The sequence below is a fragment of the Epinephelus lanceolatus genome, chromosome 8, assembly GCF_041903045.1.
Source record: "Epinephelus lanceolatus isolate andai-2023 chromosome 8, ASM4190304v1, whole genome shotgun sequence".
Lineage (NCBI taxonomy): Eukaryota > Metazoa > Chordata > Actinopteri > Perciformes > Serranidae > Epinephelus > Epinephelus lanceolatus.
In genome coordinates this window covers 37,155,324-37,168,649 of record NC_135741.1, presented here as the reverse complement: position 1 = coordinate 37,168,649, position 13,326 = coordinate 37,155,324, and the positions used below count along the sequence as shown (strand labels likewise).

General features: G+C 39.8%; 1 protein-coding gene across 1 annotated transcript in view; it reads right to left on the bottom strand.

The window, feature by feature from the left end:
• ctnnbl1 (catenin, beta like 1) overlaps positions 1-12,390 on the bottom strand; it is a 99,862-nt gene extending 87,472 nt beyond the window's left edge. The window contains exons 1-5 of the mRNA XM_033627953.2: positions 12,233-12,390; positions 11,053-11,292; positions 7,635-7,741; positions 7,163-7,302; positions 5,567-5,664 (exon numbers count right to left, since the gene is read on the bottom strand). Of these exons, the coding sequence (XP_033483844.2) occupies positions 5,567-5,664; positions 7,163-7,302; positions 7,635-7,741; positions 11,053-11,292; positions 12,233-12,262 (615 nt within the window). The 5' untranslated portion in view covers positions 12,263-12,390. The remainder of the gene's footprint in view (positions 1-5,566; positions 5,665-7,162; positions 7,303-7,634; positions 7,742-11,052; positions 11,293-12,232) is intronic.
• Between the last annotated feature and the right edge of the window lie 936 nt (positions 12,391-13,326).

Here is a 13,326-nt window from a genome sequence, read left to right as displayed (position 1 = left end):
TGTGTCAGTCAGTCCAGGTCATGAGTGCTCCTCTCAAAGGCTGACATTTCCTCAGCTCTGAAAACACTCCGCTCTGCCTTAGGGGTGGGCGATGTATCGAATATATCTGATATACTTTAAAATCATTTTATGTGCTATATGGCAGATGACCATATGGTCAGATATTCCTTGCGCATTTTGGTAATTTATTTATGCATTAAAAGTAGGTCACATTTACATGATAGAGACTTGCTCTCCCTCTCATACACACAAACAAACACACACACAGACAGCCCAAACCGATCTACCACAGCAACTATTTTGTCAGTCACTGAGTTCAAGTCAAATCAAAATGGAGGAAGATCCAAAAGTTTGTCTTTTATCTGGGGTTTTTCAGTTTCGGGAAGGCAAATGTGGAGCAGACTACTAACCTCTGCAAAATATGACACAAATGTGCTCCAACACTTAAAATACCAGCCAATGCAGAACACTAAAGACAGCCCCCAGCCTTTAAAAAAGTGAGCCAAACTCATTCCTACATTATTTTACAGTACCTGTGTATACTTGGTGTTACAGTAAGAGCACATAATAACTGACTTGAAAATACAATCGACCTTCCTGGGGATTTCACATTATTCAATAAATCAGTCAGTATCAGTATCGGTAATAAAAGAAATATAAAGAAATACATGAAAAAATTACCATAATAACTTTAAAAAAAATGACAGTCTACCAAGTCAGTCAGACAATACCCGGACATTCTGATGTGGAATTTCAAAATTAAAGCCCACTAAATTCAGATTAATTTAGTAGAAGGGTTACACTGGTGAGACCATACACATCAAGTAAAATCAAACAGTTACGTTATCATAAAAAAAAAGGTGAAAATATTAAAATGTATCATATATTGCGGCATAGTCTAAAAAGATCAATATTATTTATTAGACAAAATGTCCAGCCCTACCCTGCCTTATTGGTTACAAAATGTGTCCAATAACAGACAATATAATAATATTTCAATTTCATATACATTATGGTGTGACACTTAACTACTGAACTGAAGAATAAAATATGTAGCTAGACTGCTCAAAGGCCCTTGAAACATCAGACAAAGCAGGTAATTCATTGTAGTGAGAAACAACTACCCTGATGAAGGCCGTTGGGATGCCCGGCACAAAACTTGGCACGTTCGAGCCAATGGAGTCTTTGATGAAGTGTCACTGTGACAGCTGTGAAGGAGCAGGGCCACACAGTTCTTTCCTCCATTATAGGAATATCAGTACATTATTGCAGTTTGACCTTTGTCTGTGTCGCTCTAAATGTCAGCGCATATAATGGGGTATCAAAAAATCTTCCCTGGTTCATAGACAGCACGACAGGCTCATCGACAAAAAAAGGGGAGAGTGGGCTAAATGTACAGAGAGATGGAGAGACAGAGGGAGGATGTTAAACACAGAGCTGATGCCAACAGACACAGCTGGAGGGTGACAAAGGAAAGCTTTAAATAACTGAAACGTGTGAGAGGAGGTGCTATAATTATATGTATGACATTACACTTTTTTTCCCTTGACCATGCTCTTGTCACTTGGTAATTCATTTCATTGCCACAGCAACTCACACTTGCATATAGCTAAAAAAAATGTAGATATAGATATTTGTGGCCCAGTTTAATTACAACATGTTTTTCCAAGTTAAACAATTTGCATTGTAACGACAAACGTAAAAACAATTTCATATGAAGTTTTTTTTTTTTTTATTAAATAAATTTACATTTAATAATCTGTCAGTTGTCTCTCCTGCAGACAGAAAAATTATTTTATAGTATGAATCATTATATCAAATGTAGAAAGACACTGGTCTGTAGCAGCACCATGGTAACAGCTTGACAGAAAACTCCAGTGGACCAGCCATCTGTCTAACATCTGCAAACGTGCTGGACATCGTCTCGGAATATTACAGAAGTTGGCCAACAAGCCCATCCTAGAGGCAGAGATGTCATCTAAACCTGTTACGATAACTACTTGTGTTGGACGAGATAATGTCCCAGAATATATAATCAATAAATAGTGGCAATAAACAATATTATCATAATTTTTGGACCATTTCATGCCACTGATATAATAATACAGTAGCATAAAAATGCAAGCATACCCTGTCAAAGAGCAATGAAGTTAGCCCCATAATCTGGTGTACTGCAGTCAGCTACCAGGGGTGGATGACCTGGGAGCTGAGTGGTGTGCTGGTGGATTTGCGAAGTGGAGGATGAAATTGCTGAAGGGTAAAACTGCAGACGACAGACTTTTTGGCTCGTTGTCAGGGGTTGGCAAGCCAACAGCTATCAGGTCTGTGCCTCCTTCACTCCAAAAGTCAAGCTGCAGGTTACTGGTGAGCTACATTGTAGGGATGCGCCAACTCTTGAATACTGGGCTGATACCGATAACCAATACCAATACCGATGTTTTTTTTATGAGTTTTTCTGTTTTTGTTAAAGTTAAAGTTGCACTATAAAAAATAACGGAACTGTTTAAAAGTAATTAAGACCTTCATTCCACTATCTTTGAATGAGCATAAATTCAATCATACAAATGCATGAAACAACCTTTAAAGCAACACTTACCATTCTGGAAATTTTTACACTTTTCTTTGTTTAGGTTAAAATGCTATTAATAAGCTAAGGGCACACTGAAATGTAAGTGAATTCCACCAGAAATAAAAACTCATAACTGTACTATTCTCATATGGTTCTAAGAAAACTCCGACCAATCATTGCATTCGGACTGCATGCAGTGATTGGTCAGAGTTTTCTCCTGTCCTGTCTGTCTTCCCCACGTGAAGGCCTCCAACAGACATAACCGCTCGTGTAACTTCCCCCCCACACCCTCCACCCCTGAGTCTGTGAGACAACAAATATGCTAGTAAAAGGGATGCCTGTAGATATAAAGTAGTAACAGGGACGCTTGTGGATATAAACTAGTAACCTGAGATGACCATGGTTTCGCCTGGAGCTATCCCGAAGGGAAGACGCTGGCAGCGCTGTGACAGGACACGGAAGCGGGGGAAGCGCGGAGGGGTTAGCTCTATGCTAACAGCTAACCCCATCAAACCAGCTGTTCCCAGCGGCCTTCTGGCGAACATCCGCTCGTTGGACACGAAATGGATTACATCCGACAATGGAGATCCACTCACTGAGGAGGGAGGGACTGCTGTGTCCTTGTGTTCACTGAGACATGGATGAATGGTAACATATAAGACGCCGGTGCTGAGCTAACGGGGCTAACACTACATAGAGCAGACAGACAGGCTGCATCATCTGGTAAGCTCCGTGGTGTATACACAAATAATTCACGGTGCTGTGATGTGAAGAGGATCTCCCAGTTCTGCTCTCAGGATGTGGAGTTTTTGACTGTGAAATGTCGACCCTTTTCATCTTACTATTGCACTATATGTTCTTTCTTGTATGTTACACAAATTGTTTATAAATGTTTTGTTTCTTTTTGCTTTGAGAATGCGAAATGTCAGTTCGTTTTTTGTGCTGCGCATAAAAATGACAAAGACGTTCACTTCAGTTCATAATGTTATATGTGTCAACACAGCATCCAGTTGCTAATGGCTAACGTTAGCCTACTGTAGCATAGCCTCTGAAACATTAACGTTATCTTCCTTGTGCGTTTCCACTTACTAGTAACGTTAACATTACTATCTTACCTTGGCACTGTAACCTTATTCTAAAACTCATCAGTCATCACTGACTCCGGTTGAGTTTTAAAACTCCGGGGATGCATTTGTAACGTTACACTCGCCCTCCTTTTCTGTGTATCTAACGTTACCATGCCAACGCCTACGTCTCTCATAGACATAATGAGGACATAATGGAGGAGCAGGAAATAGGCCTTTGGAGGGAGGTGGAGTTGCAGGAGTGAAAGTAAGTGCTGTGTGAAATGCAAGAAAGGTAAGAGTTGCTTTAATATAACCTTTCACATGAAAAACAAAAAAAAATAACTGCTTCAAAAATGTTTTTACTATATTCAATATTTCATAATTCTGTTTAATTTTTTAATCTATCTTTATATCTTTACTTACTTCTCCCTCAAACAACTGTATTCATTCGAGTTTCTCATTAAAAACTACATTTTACAAGATTTCATTGAACACATCCTTAAAAATGTTATTATTTACCTTTGCCCCTATTCATTTTTACTGAATAGAGCTTAAACGCATCACAATGCAGCCTCCGTGAGCTGTTAGTTAAAGCCACCGGCTGCTTAGAGCTAACGTTAATTAGCTTTCTTCCTGCCTATTTTAATTTGTTGTTAACAATGTTGTTTTATCAGGAAAACAATAAGTTGTGTTCCAATGATACTGAGTTTACTGTGCATCCCAAAGGCGGAGATCTCTGTTCATCCAAAACATGTTTTCTACTGTCCCAGGATGACAGGATGACGGCTGCTACTTGCCATCTCGTCACACAACAGTGACATCAGAAAGCCCATTTGCCAAACAGTCATTGTGCTCTTCAACCTGCTTATGAATTTAAGTTTGTGGCCATTAGTCTTGAACTCTGCTTTTTAGCCTGCGCAAAACTAATGTGACACAACAGAAAAACATCAGCCACTGCCATCTGTGAATATCATCTTATTTAGGCGAACAGCAGTCAACAAGACAAATATTGGCTGATACTGACGTTCACTGAATAAATCAGTGCATCCCTACTAGGTTGTGTTGTCTTTAAAGTGTTGTTTTATGTTTCTTTGGACTCGCACAAGTAGGCGGGGGTGGACATTAAAAAAAAGGAGAATCGCTGATGACATAACTATCGTGACAGGTCTACCAAAATCTACAAAACTCAGGTAAGGAGTATCACGGAGTACTCCTGCCTTGCCTGGATCAATTCCTCACAAACATCTCTTAGGCAGCTAGAAATCATTCAGATTATAAGTATTGATGAGGACTATGCTCTAAAGGACTATGACTAAGCCATTGCTGAGCAGTTGCTGCAATAACTGTTCTTTTCAAGGTGCACACTCCAAACTGTCCAGCAGCCCTGAAAGCACTGCTACCCTTAGTTCACGTCCCAGGTTGAACCACCCAGAGGTTACCGCCAAGACGCCGGTAACCTCTGGGCTAACACCAAATGCCTTGACAGGAGCTTTCTTCACTCTGCTGTAACAACATGGAACAGCTGTCACTAGAGACATCACATCAAGTAGTGTTCAAGAGGAGGCTGAATATACACCTCCTCAGCATGAGCCTGCAATCCTAAAGCTCAACGACTTCAGACATACACAAAACAGCTTCATATATATTCCTGAGTAGCTGCGGATCAGTGAAAGTGTTTCTGAATGGTATTCATGAAGCTTGTATCTGCAAAAGCAAAAAAGAAAGAAAAGACAAAAACAGCTTGCAGTCCAAACAGACAACAACTCAAAATGTCTTTCTAAAGCCAACCGAAACCTTGCTTTTGGTTCATTAATACCGTAAATCAATCCCTTCGGCCTGGTTTGGAAACCAGCCCTGAAACTCATGTATTGACTCCACAGAGTGCTGCTTCATCAATACCATAAAAGAATGATGTAAATCCTAAACTCACCAGAGCATCTATGAGCACCTCAGCACCCTCCTCGCTCTCATGGAGTGTGTCAATATCTGTCAGCTCCTGCAGCAGGTCCACCACTGCTATGGCAACATGTGGTTCAAGCTAAGGACAATAAGCTTGTGTTAAAAGAGCATTCCACTGATTTACCATTGGGGTGGACAGTTAAAAAAGGATGAAATTGGATCCAGCATTCTCCTTCCTTGCCTAAATCTGGCACCTACATTACCCACAATGAAACTTGACCTCTGACAGTTCGCTTGAAGATTTGATGACAGAGTCGACAGAGAAATACATGGGCCTTTTTTCAGTAGACATTTTGACTTGTCACTGTAGGAAAAGCCCAAGTGATGATGGCTGTTCTGTTCTAGTGTTACTGTTTAGTTATATCCTCTCACATCTAAAGACTCCCTTTAAGAAATCTAATATATTATTTCCTCATGTGTCTAGAAAAACACGTAAAAGCACAAGGTAAAAGGTGTCATATGTCGACAATATTCTTGTCAATTCAGCATCATCCATATATCATCCATAAAGATAAACTGTATTTGCTTGCAAAATTTAGATTTTAGATTTTGCTGCCTCAACCCCCAGCCATTGGTTGTTCATAATGTTCACATGACTGAACTTTACTATTTGCATGAGCTAAGAGTAAAATCTTACGATACTATTAGACATGTTTGATTTTTATCGGAACATCAAAACTAAAAAAAGACTTATGACGGCTCTGACTGAGTGTTATGACCACCTTACACCAAACAATCAAGATCATGGGTGTGTGCACCAACTGAGGTAAAACTCTCATAATCTTATTTCAACATTGAAACTTTGTCTGCGACAGTTAAATCACATTAAAAGTCATTTGGTGTACGGCCGACACAAATGAAAGTTAGCCATCATTCATTTCATCATCGACACCCGTGGTTTTCCTACTATGACAAATCCAAATGTCAAATTTCAAGTCCAAAGGCCTATTCAATGATTTTTGTGTTTTGTTATTGTTCATAGTGTTGTTGTTCCCTCTTTTTAGCTACGGTTAATAAATTGTTCTATCATTTAGTAAAACGTATAGCTACACCACATAATTTAAATGAAAATGCTAAGTATATTATTGTATTGCATTAATGCCATTTTCGGGACGGGGTAGTCTAGGAAGTATGGCACCCACCCTCTCGTTGCCCCCTTGTTAACACTGACAGTTCTGTCAGCACTGATGCAATCATTTAACACTGTTTATGAAGTTAGCACCATTAGCTGCTAGCCCCAGCTCAGCCACCTCTGTGGTGAGAACTGTGTCAAGACAACTCATAGTCTCTGAATTTTGCATAGAGCCCCTTACTTGTATACACTGTTTTTATTGTACTATTATGGTTCAAATTTAGCTTTCTTTTAGCTCTTAAATTGTATGACATTTTACTAGGTGAGAGGGAAACAGCATTTCGATTCTCTGTATGTCCTGTACATATAGCAATTGACAACAAAAAACTTTTGAACCTTTTTTAAAAGACAAATGTTAAAAAAAGAAATTTTATTTACAGAATAAATGGATCAAAATGGACAGACAGTCTGAATCAATTTGAAATAAAAGGATATCAGTGTTTTCATGACTGAGGAGGCCCAGCAGTGAGTGGACGGCGTTAAGCTCCACCAGCAGGTGGTAGAGGTCTGGCATTGTGGCGATGACATGCATCTCCTGGATAATGTCGTTCAGATCCAACTCCGACTCCATGAACCTGGTTTAAGGAGCAAGATATTTTGGTTAGCATGCCAGCATTCCATGTTACCATTAATCTCAAAGTGCAGTAGAGTAATTCACTTATTACACTGTAAGTACTGGACTACTGTCTTTTTAATACATTTCATTTTGGTGTTCATGAGGCACACAGTATAAATTTATAAGCAAATACGTTTAAGCATTTAAGAAAACTGATAAGCTTCGGTAAGTCCACAGGAAATTTGGCTTAATTCACACACAATATGTCAGGTATTTAAACAAGCTTTAAATCAAATCCTTATACAAAGACCAAGACAGACAAACATTGTGAACTGTCAGTAATGGGCTTACTTCTCTGGGTTGTCCGGAAACTTAATCCTCAGTTCCTGATTTTTGTACGACCTTTTCTCAAAGGTCAGGATCATTTTCTTCACTGAGCTCTCATCCACTGGTTCTGCCTGTTTGATTCATGCATAAGAGAAGGAGAAGGGAGGAAAAGATTTAAATTGGACAATGGAGCGAAAGGGAAAAAAAGCCTTTTATTGCAGCAATTGCTGCAATATCAACAAAGAGACATCAGGGTCATCCTAATTATGTGGGTGGAGCACAATAGCCAGAAGTTTTCTACAATCAGGGGGAGTGTGAGAGCATTTCACTGGAAAGGGAATGGGTTTGACCTCCTGATGGCTTAAAAGCCTGTAAAGTGTTGGACAGATAATGACAGGTTAGGAAATTACAATTGTCTGACATTATGGAACAGTGCAGCACTTTGCTCTGAGTAGCTCTTGACACAGTGAATACTTGAAAAGGCTGCTGTGTCGGATAATAAGAACAGGATAATAGATGTGCAGTTTTCTAATGCACTACATAATACGGCAACACTGGTACTGACAATGGGTTCTTTTTGTCCCCAGAAAGAACTATATGGAAACTCTCCTGCTCTAGACATTTCTCGCAAAAAATTTAAAAAAGCGCTACATCCACAAAATTCTCACCGTGCTAGTGCTGTAGTACTTAAAGTCTGGACTCAACTTGGGATGAGTAACTTAGACTCAGGCCTAAACAATCCAACCTTAATTTGGACCTGGGGACATGATCACATTAGTCTCTGGCTACGCTCAAATTTTGTAGCTGACATGTATTAAATCTTGTTCACAGATTCAAATATTGATCACCAGTGTTGGGCAAGTTACTCTTAAAATGTAATTTCTTACATATCACTAGTTACCTTCATTTAAAAATTGTAAGTTACATTACAATATTACTCTCTGTGTGAGTAATCAGTTACTTATTACATTACTTTCTCCAAAATGACCTCAGGAGAACGAACAGGCATTTTAGATGGATGAGGGTCATGTTGTTTCACAGCAGCTAATCAAACCACAGAGGCTCCAGTTTATCACAATTCATTTCAAATCCAGTGCTGCACAGTTCTGACCCAGTCATGCATTCACATACAGTGGTTACCACTTTGTATTCAAATCCCCTGCTTATATTAATAATAGCGTGATGATATAGAACAGTCAAACAGCCGTTTATTAATAAATTAATAGCCTTGGACACAGGAAGGGTCAGGCAGAGGATCAGAGTCTGATAATCATGAGATATGGATGAATATTTTTGGGCCTATGATATGAAACACAGTGAATAAATATTGAGGTTAACACACCAAAAGAAATGGCGTGCTTGTAAATCACTATGACAAGCACAAATAAGTACACCAGAGCTGGACGACCCACGTGCCAGTTCCTGGACTGCCGGTCAGCTACAGTAGCACCAGAAAGAATTATGCATAATGACAGGACTGTGAGTCCGTGTTGCTCTGCAGTTGTAGGGCATGTGAATGGAAACACATCCAACATATACTAACATCATCCATGTCGATCACCGGGACAAGGAAGAAAACAGCCTTAGGACGCAAAACCGAAACGGGATATGTTGTAGGTATATGAATGGAAACACACTGGACATGATGACGCAAACAATCATCACCGTTCTACAGGTAGTGTATAATGAATGACACGACAACACACAACAACCTAAATATATAACAACAAAATAGTTTATATAAGGAATTTAGGCTACCAGTCACAATAGTGAAATGAAATGGTTGTCACATTGAGAATGGTTTCTCACACTCACCATCATGTCAGTCCACGCCAGGAACAGTTATTAGAGTCTGACTGCGCACACAAGGTGACTGAACTAACTGTTTGCATGCCATCACACAACCGATGCTACCAAATGATTATTAATGGTTTTAAGTCGAGCCGTTTTGATGTTGGTATGAGTTTGTTGAAACAGTTAAATGGTTCACTGTTGGATGTTAATCGCTGCTGTTGTGTTAGCTCGTGCTAATTCGGCAGACATTGAACTGACCAATGGGAGAGTGACTCAGGACAAAGCAGCAACAGAGAATTTGCTAATACCGCTGGGAGTCTGGATACTTCAAGATCAGACCCCCCCACACGAAAAGGATCAATTGCAGGTATCGTTTGACTGTAGAAGTTTTGATACTACTTGGTACTGTGTATCCTATGCTGAAGGAGATAAGAAAGGAAGCACTGGAGCTTATTTCCTAAGTATTTAAAGAACTCAACCAGCTGTTATCATAGCTCCCACTTAGACACTTGTGGGTCATTTCACTCAGTCAGGAACCTTCCTCAGCAAAAAAGACTATTGAACCACAGCCTAAGACTACAGTAGAGCTGCAACAATTAATCAATGAGTTGTCACGCCAATAAACTGAATATGTTTGATTTGTGGACAAAACAAGACATTTGAGGAGGAAATTTTGCGCTTTAGGAAACACTGATCAACATTTTTACCATTTTATGACATTCAATAGACCAAACAACAAATCAGTTAATCAATAAATTAATCAACAGCTTCATCAACAATGAAAACAATCATTAGTTGCAGCCCTTGATTACACTACACAGCACTCTAAAGACGGACATTCTGTGAGGAAAGGTCAAACACGCTGTAAAGCAGGGTTTGCCTGCATATCTAAATGTGAGCCAGGCTAGGTTAAGCCTCTGGCTTAAAGCACCAATGCTGAGGCTTACAGTGTACAGAGTCTCAGGGGACCAAAGTCATGCAGACTAGTAATAGAAACAAACATGCCTGCAATAAGGCAATGCATCCTGCACATTCACTAAGCTATGGACAATTTGGATTTTCACAAAACTCAAACCTCCAGAGACAACTGAGATAAGCAACACCCTTGCCGTGCCACCTCTACCATGTGAATAAAACTATTCCACTCTGACTTTTGTAACTACAGACAGGCCATACTGACCTCATACTTGTTCCTATGGGAGGAACAGTAGGTGTGGTTGAGGGGGGATGAATCTCTAAGTGCTGACAACTCAACTTAAGTGTTATCCTATTCCTACATGAGCATGCAGACGAGTAGCAGCGCTGCAGTGGACAATGTCAGCAAAATCAGCAATGAAACAACAGCAACAACACCTGCAAATTCATTAGATGTGTTTACAATAGTTTACATGTTATTTATGGGAAACAGCAATAAGAATTTTACTGAGAAATAATAAAAATTAAAATAAATAAATTTGAGTGTGTGCGCATATTCACTTTTTGTGAGTTGACAGTAATTCCTTTTACAAATTGTGCTGCACTTCTGTGGTGAAATACACTTTTAATATAACCATAATAAACAAAGGCTTTAGATGTTATTGTTTGTTGTTGTTTTAATATTTCAACTTGCAAAAAACAAATGTAACAACTCTGTAATAATTCGACCCACCTCTGGTTCTTCCTCATCCTGGTCCATCAGTTTCTCCAAGATTTTTTTCTTGTCCCCAGTCAGTTCCTCAGGCTCCCTCATTTCACCCCCGCCTTCTATTCCTACTCCTGCTGCTGCTTCGCGGTATCTGGCCAACTCTCTGGCACTCAGCCCCTTTTGCTGCTTCCCTCCTCTGGAGTCCTCATCTCCTCCTGCTGCACCTCCATCCTCCTCCCTGGGACGCTTTGCTCCTCTATCAGGCTGCAAGAAGAGAGGAGATGGTGAAATGTAAAGATGTGCAGGAAGTTGGTCTGTTTGTGTATAGAGGGATGTTGTGAGGTCTTGAAATCACTAAGGTGTAGTTCACATATAATGGTGTGGAACTTACAAGTACTCTGCCTGTCAGTTAATGCATAAGAACTGATCTGAGGTAAGTAGTAAGGTGCACCGTTATGTCCCACACCTAAGTATCTTTTTGATCTGCTCCTTACATCTTTCACACAGCAGCAGCTTTTCCAACATTAGTAGCTGCTTTGAGAAAATGAAAACTTAGCTGCAGCAGGCAGTCTGATCTCATGTGAAAAAGGTAAGATTGTACCCAAATAAAACTGTATTTATAGGGTCACTGGTGTGCCGAATTTGCAAACAACTACCAACGATTAGTAAAATACATTTCTTCATCTGATTAGGTTTGTATGTTTAGTATAATAAACAAAACTGCCTCAATTGCAGGATTTTTAATTGGCCATTGGCGTACAAGTAGACGTATGCGAACTGACTGTCTTTGACAAACAATGCCCTCCGAACCAGTGTGGAAATGCAGAGGTGTTTAATGTCTCTGTATGTAAAAGTAGTTAAGGCAATTATAGCTAGCATCAGTGGAAGTTGGTGTCTTACCCTCCACATTCATTCACTGCAGCCAGAAAGCTAGCAACCTGTCTAGCTAGCATGCTAACTGCTATCGTTATTTGTCGGTAAGTAATGAACAGAATTAAGTTTATCTCCTGTCATGCAGCAGTATACAAGGCTAACACAATGCACATCACTGGTGGTTAAATAACTCACGTAGACGAGCACAACGAAGTAAATAACGAGACTTAAGTAAAGCTTGCTAACGGCTATCAGGAACTGCTAGCAAGCCAATGAATGAGATAAGTTTAGCTAAGTTTCCCAACATTGTTGAACACAATAAGATGTCTACCTGATAGTTCAGGAGCTCTCCAACATCCATGTCTCCGGGTTAAAAACGTAAACGTAAGAATGTTTTATTCAAGTTTCGGAAATATTTAAGAGCGTACACTTCAGCAGTTAGCTATACGGCTAACAACAAGCTCCTCACATACACATGCTTGCCGTAAAGCGTTTGTGTTCACTGTCGTAGCAAGATACTGTCGTAAACTTTGCCTCTTTCTCATAAAATCATCACAACTCATTACCCATTTACTTATCTCTGTAAATATGGACAAAAATGTTTAATACACATAATAATGTTTTCCTATTTTCATTCTCTGCAATTTAATAAAATGTATCTATTTTGTTATAGGCTTATGTGCACAGAGGTGCTGCAAGCAAGAGTGCAAATATGATTTACTTTGAAATATTTTTGAACAATATCTTTATAACATTTTACATATGACTCACACATACAAATTCACACGTCACATATTAAGCAAATAAAATAAAATAATAAAATAAAGTAAAAGACACTTTAAATAAAAGAAACAAAACTGCAAAGTTGTAGAAACACTCAGCAACACCACCAGCAATTTCAATGTGACCGTGTGCCTTGATGTCCAAGATACTCCATTTTCCTGCCCTCCCTCTGGTTATGCAAGTGTATCTCTCCAATACAACATGTCTTATCCTTCACACATATATTCTGCATTATTTGTGAACAAATGACAGTGTAGTTAATTTCGGTTTTCAGTACAGATAACAAGGGCAGCACGGTGGTATGGTGGTTAGCACTGTCGCCTCACAGCAAGAGGGTTCCCGGTTCGATCCCGGGTGTGGGAGCCCTTCTGTGCGGAGTTTGCATGTTCTCCCTGTGTCAGTGTGGGTTCTCTCCAGGCACTCCGGCTTCCTCCCACAGTCCAAAGACATGCAGGTTGGGGATTAGGTTAACTGATAATAATAATTGATTGATAAATTGTCTGTAGGTGTGAACGTGAGCGTGAATGGTTGTTGACCTGCGATAGTCTGGCAACCCGTCCAGGGTGTACCCTGCCTCTCGCCCAATGTCAGCTGGGATAGGCTCCAGCCCCCCCGCGACCCTCAAGAGGATAAGCGGTTAGA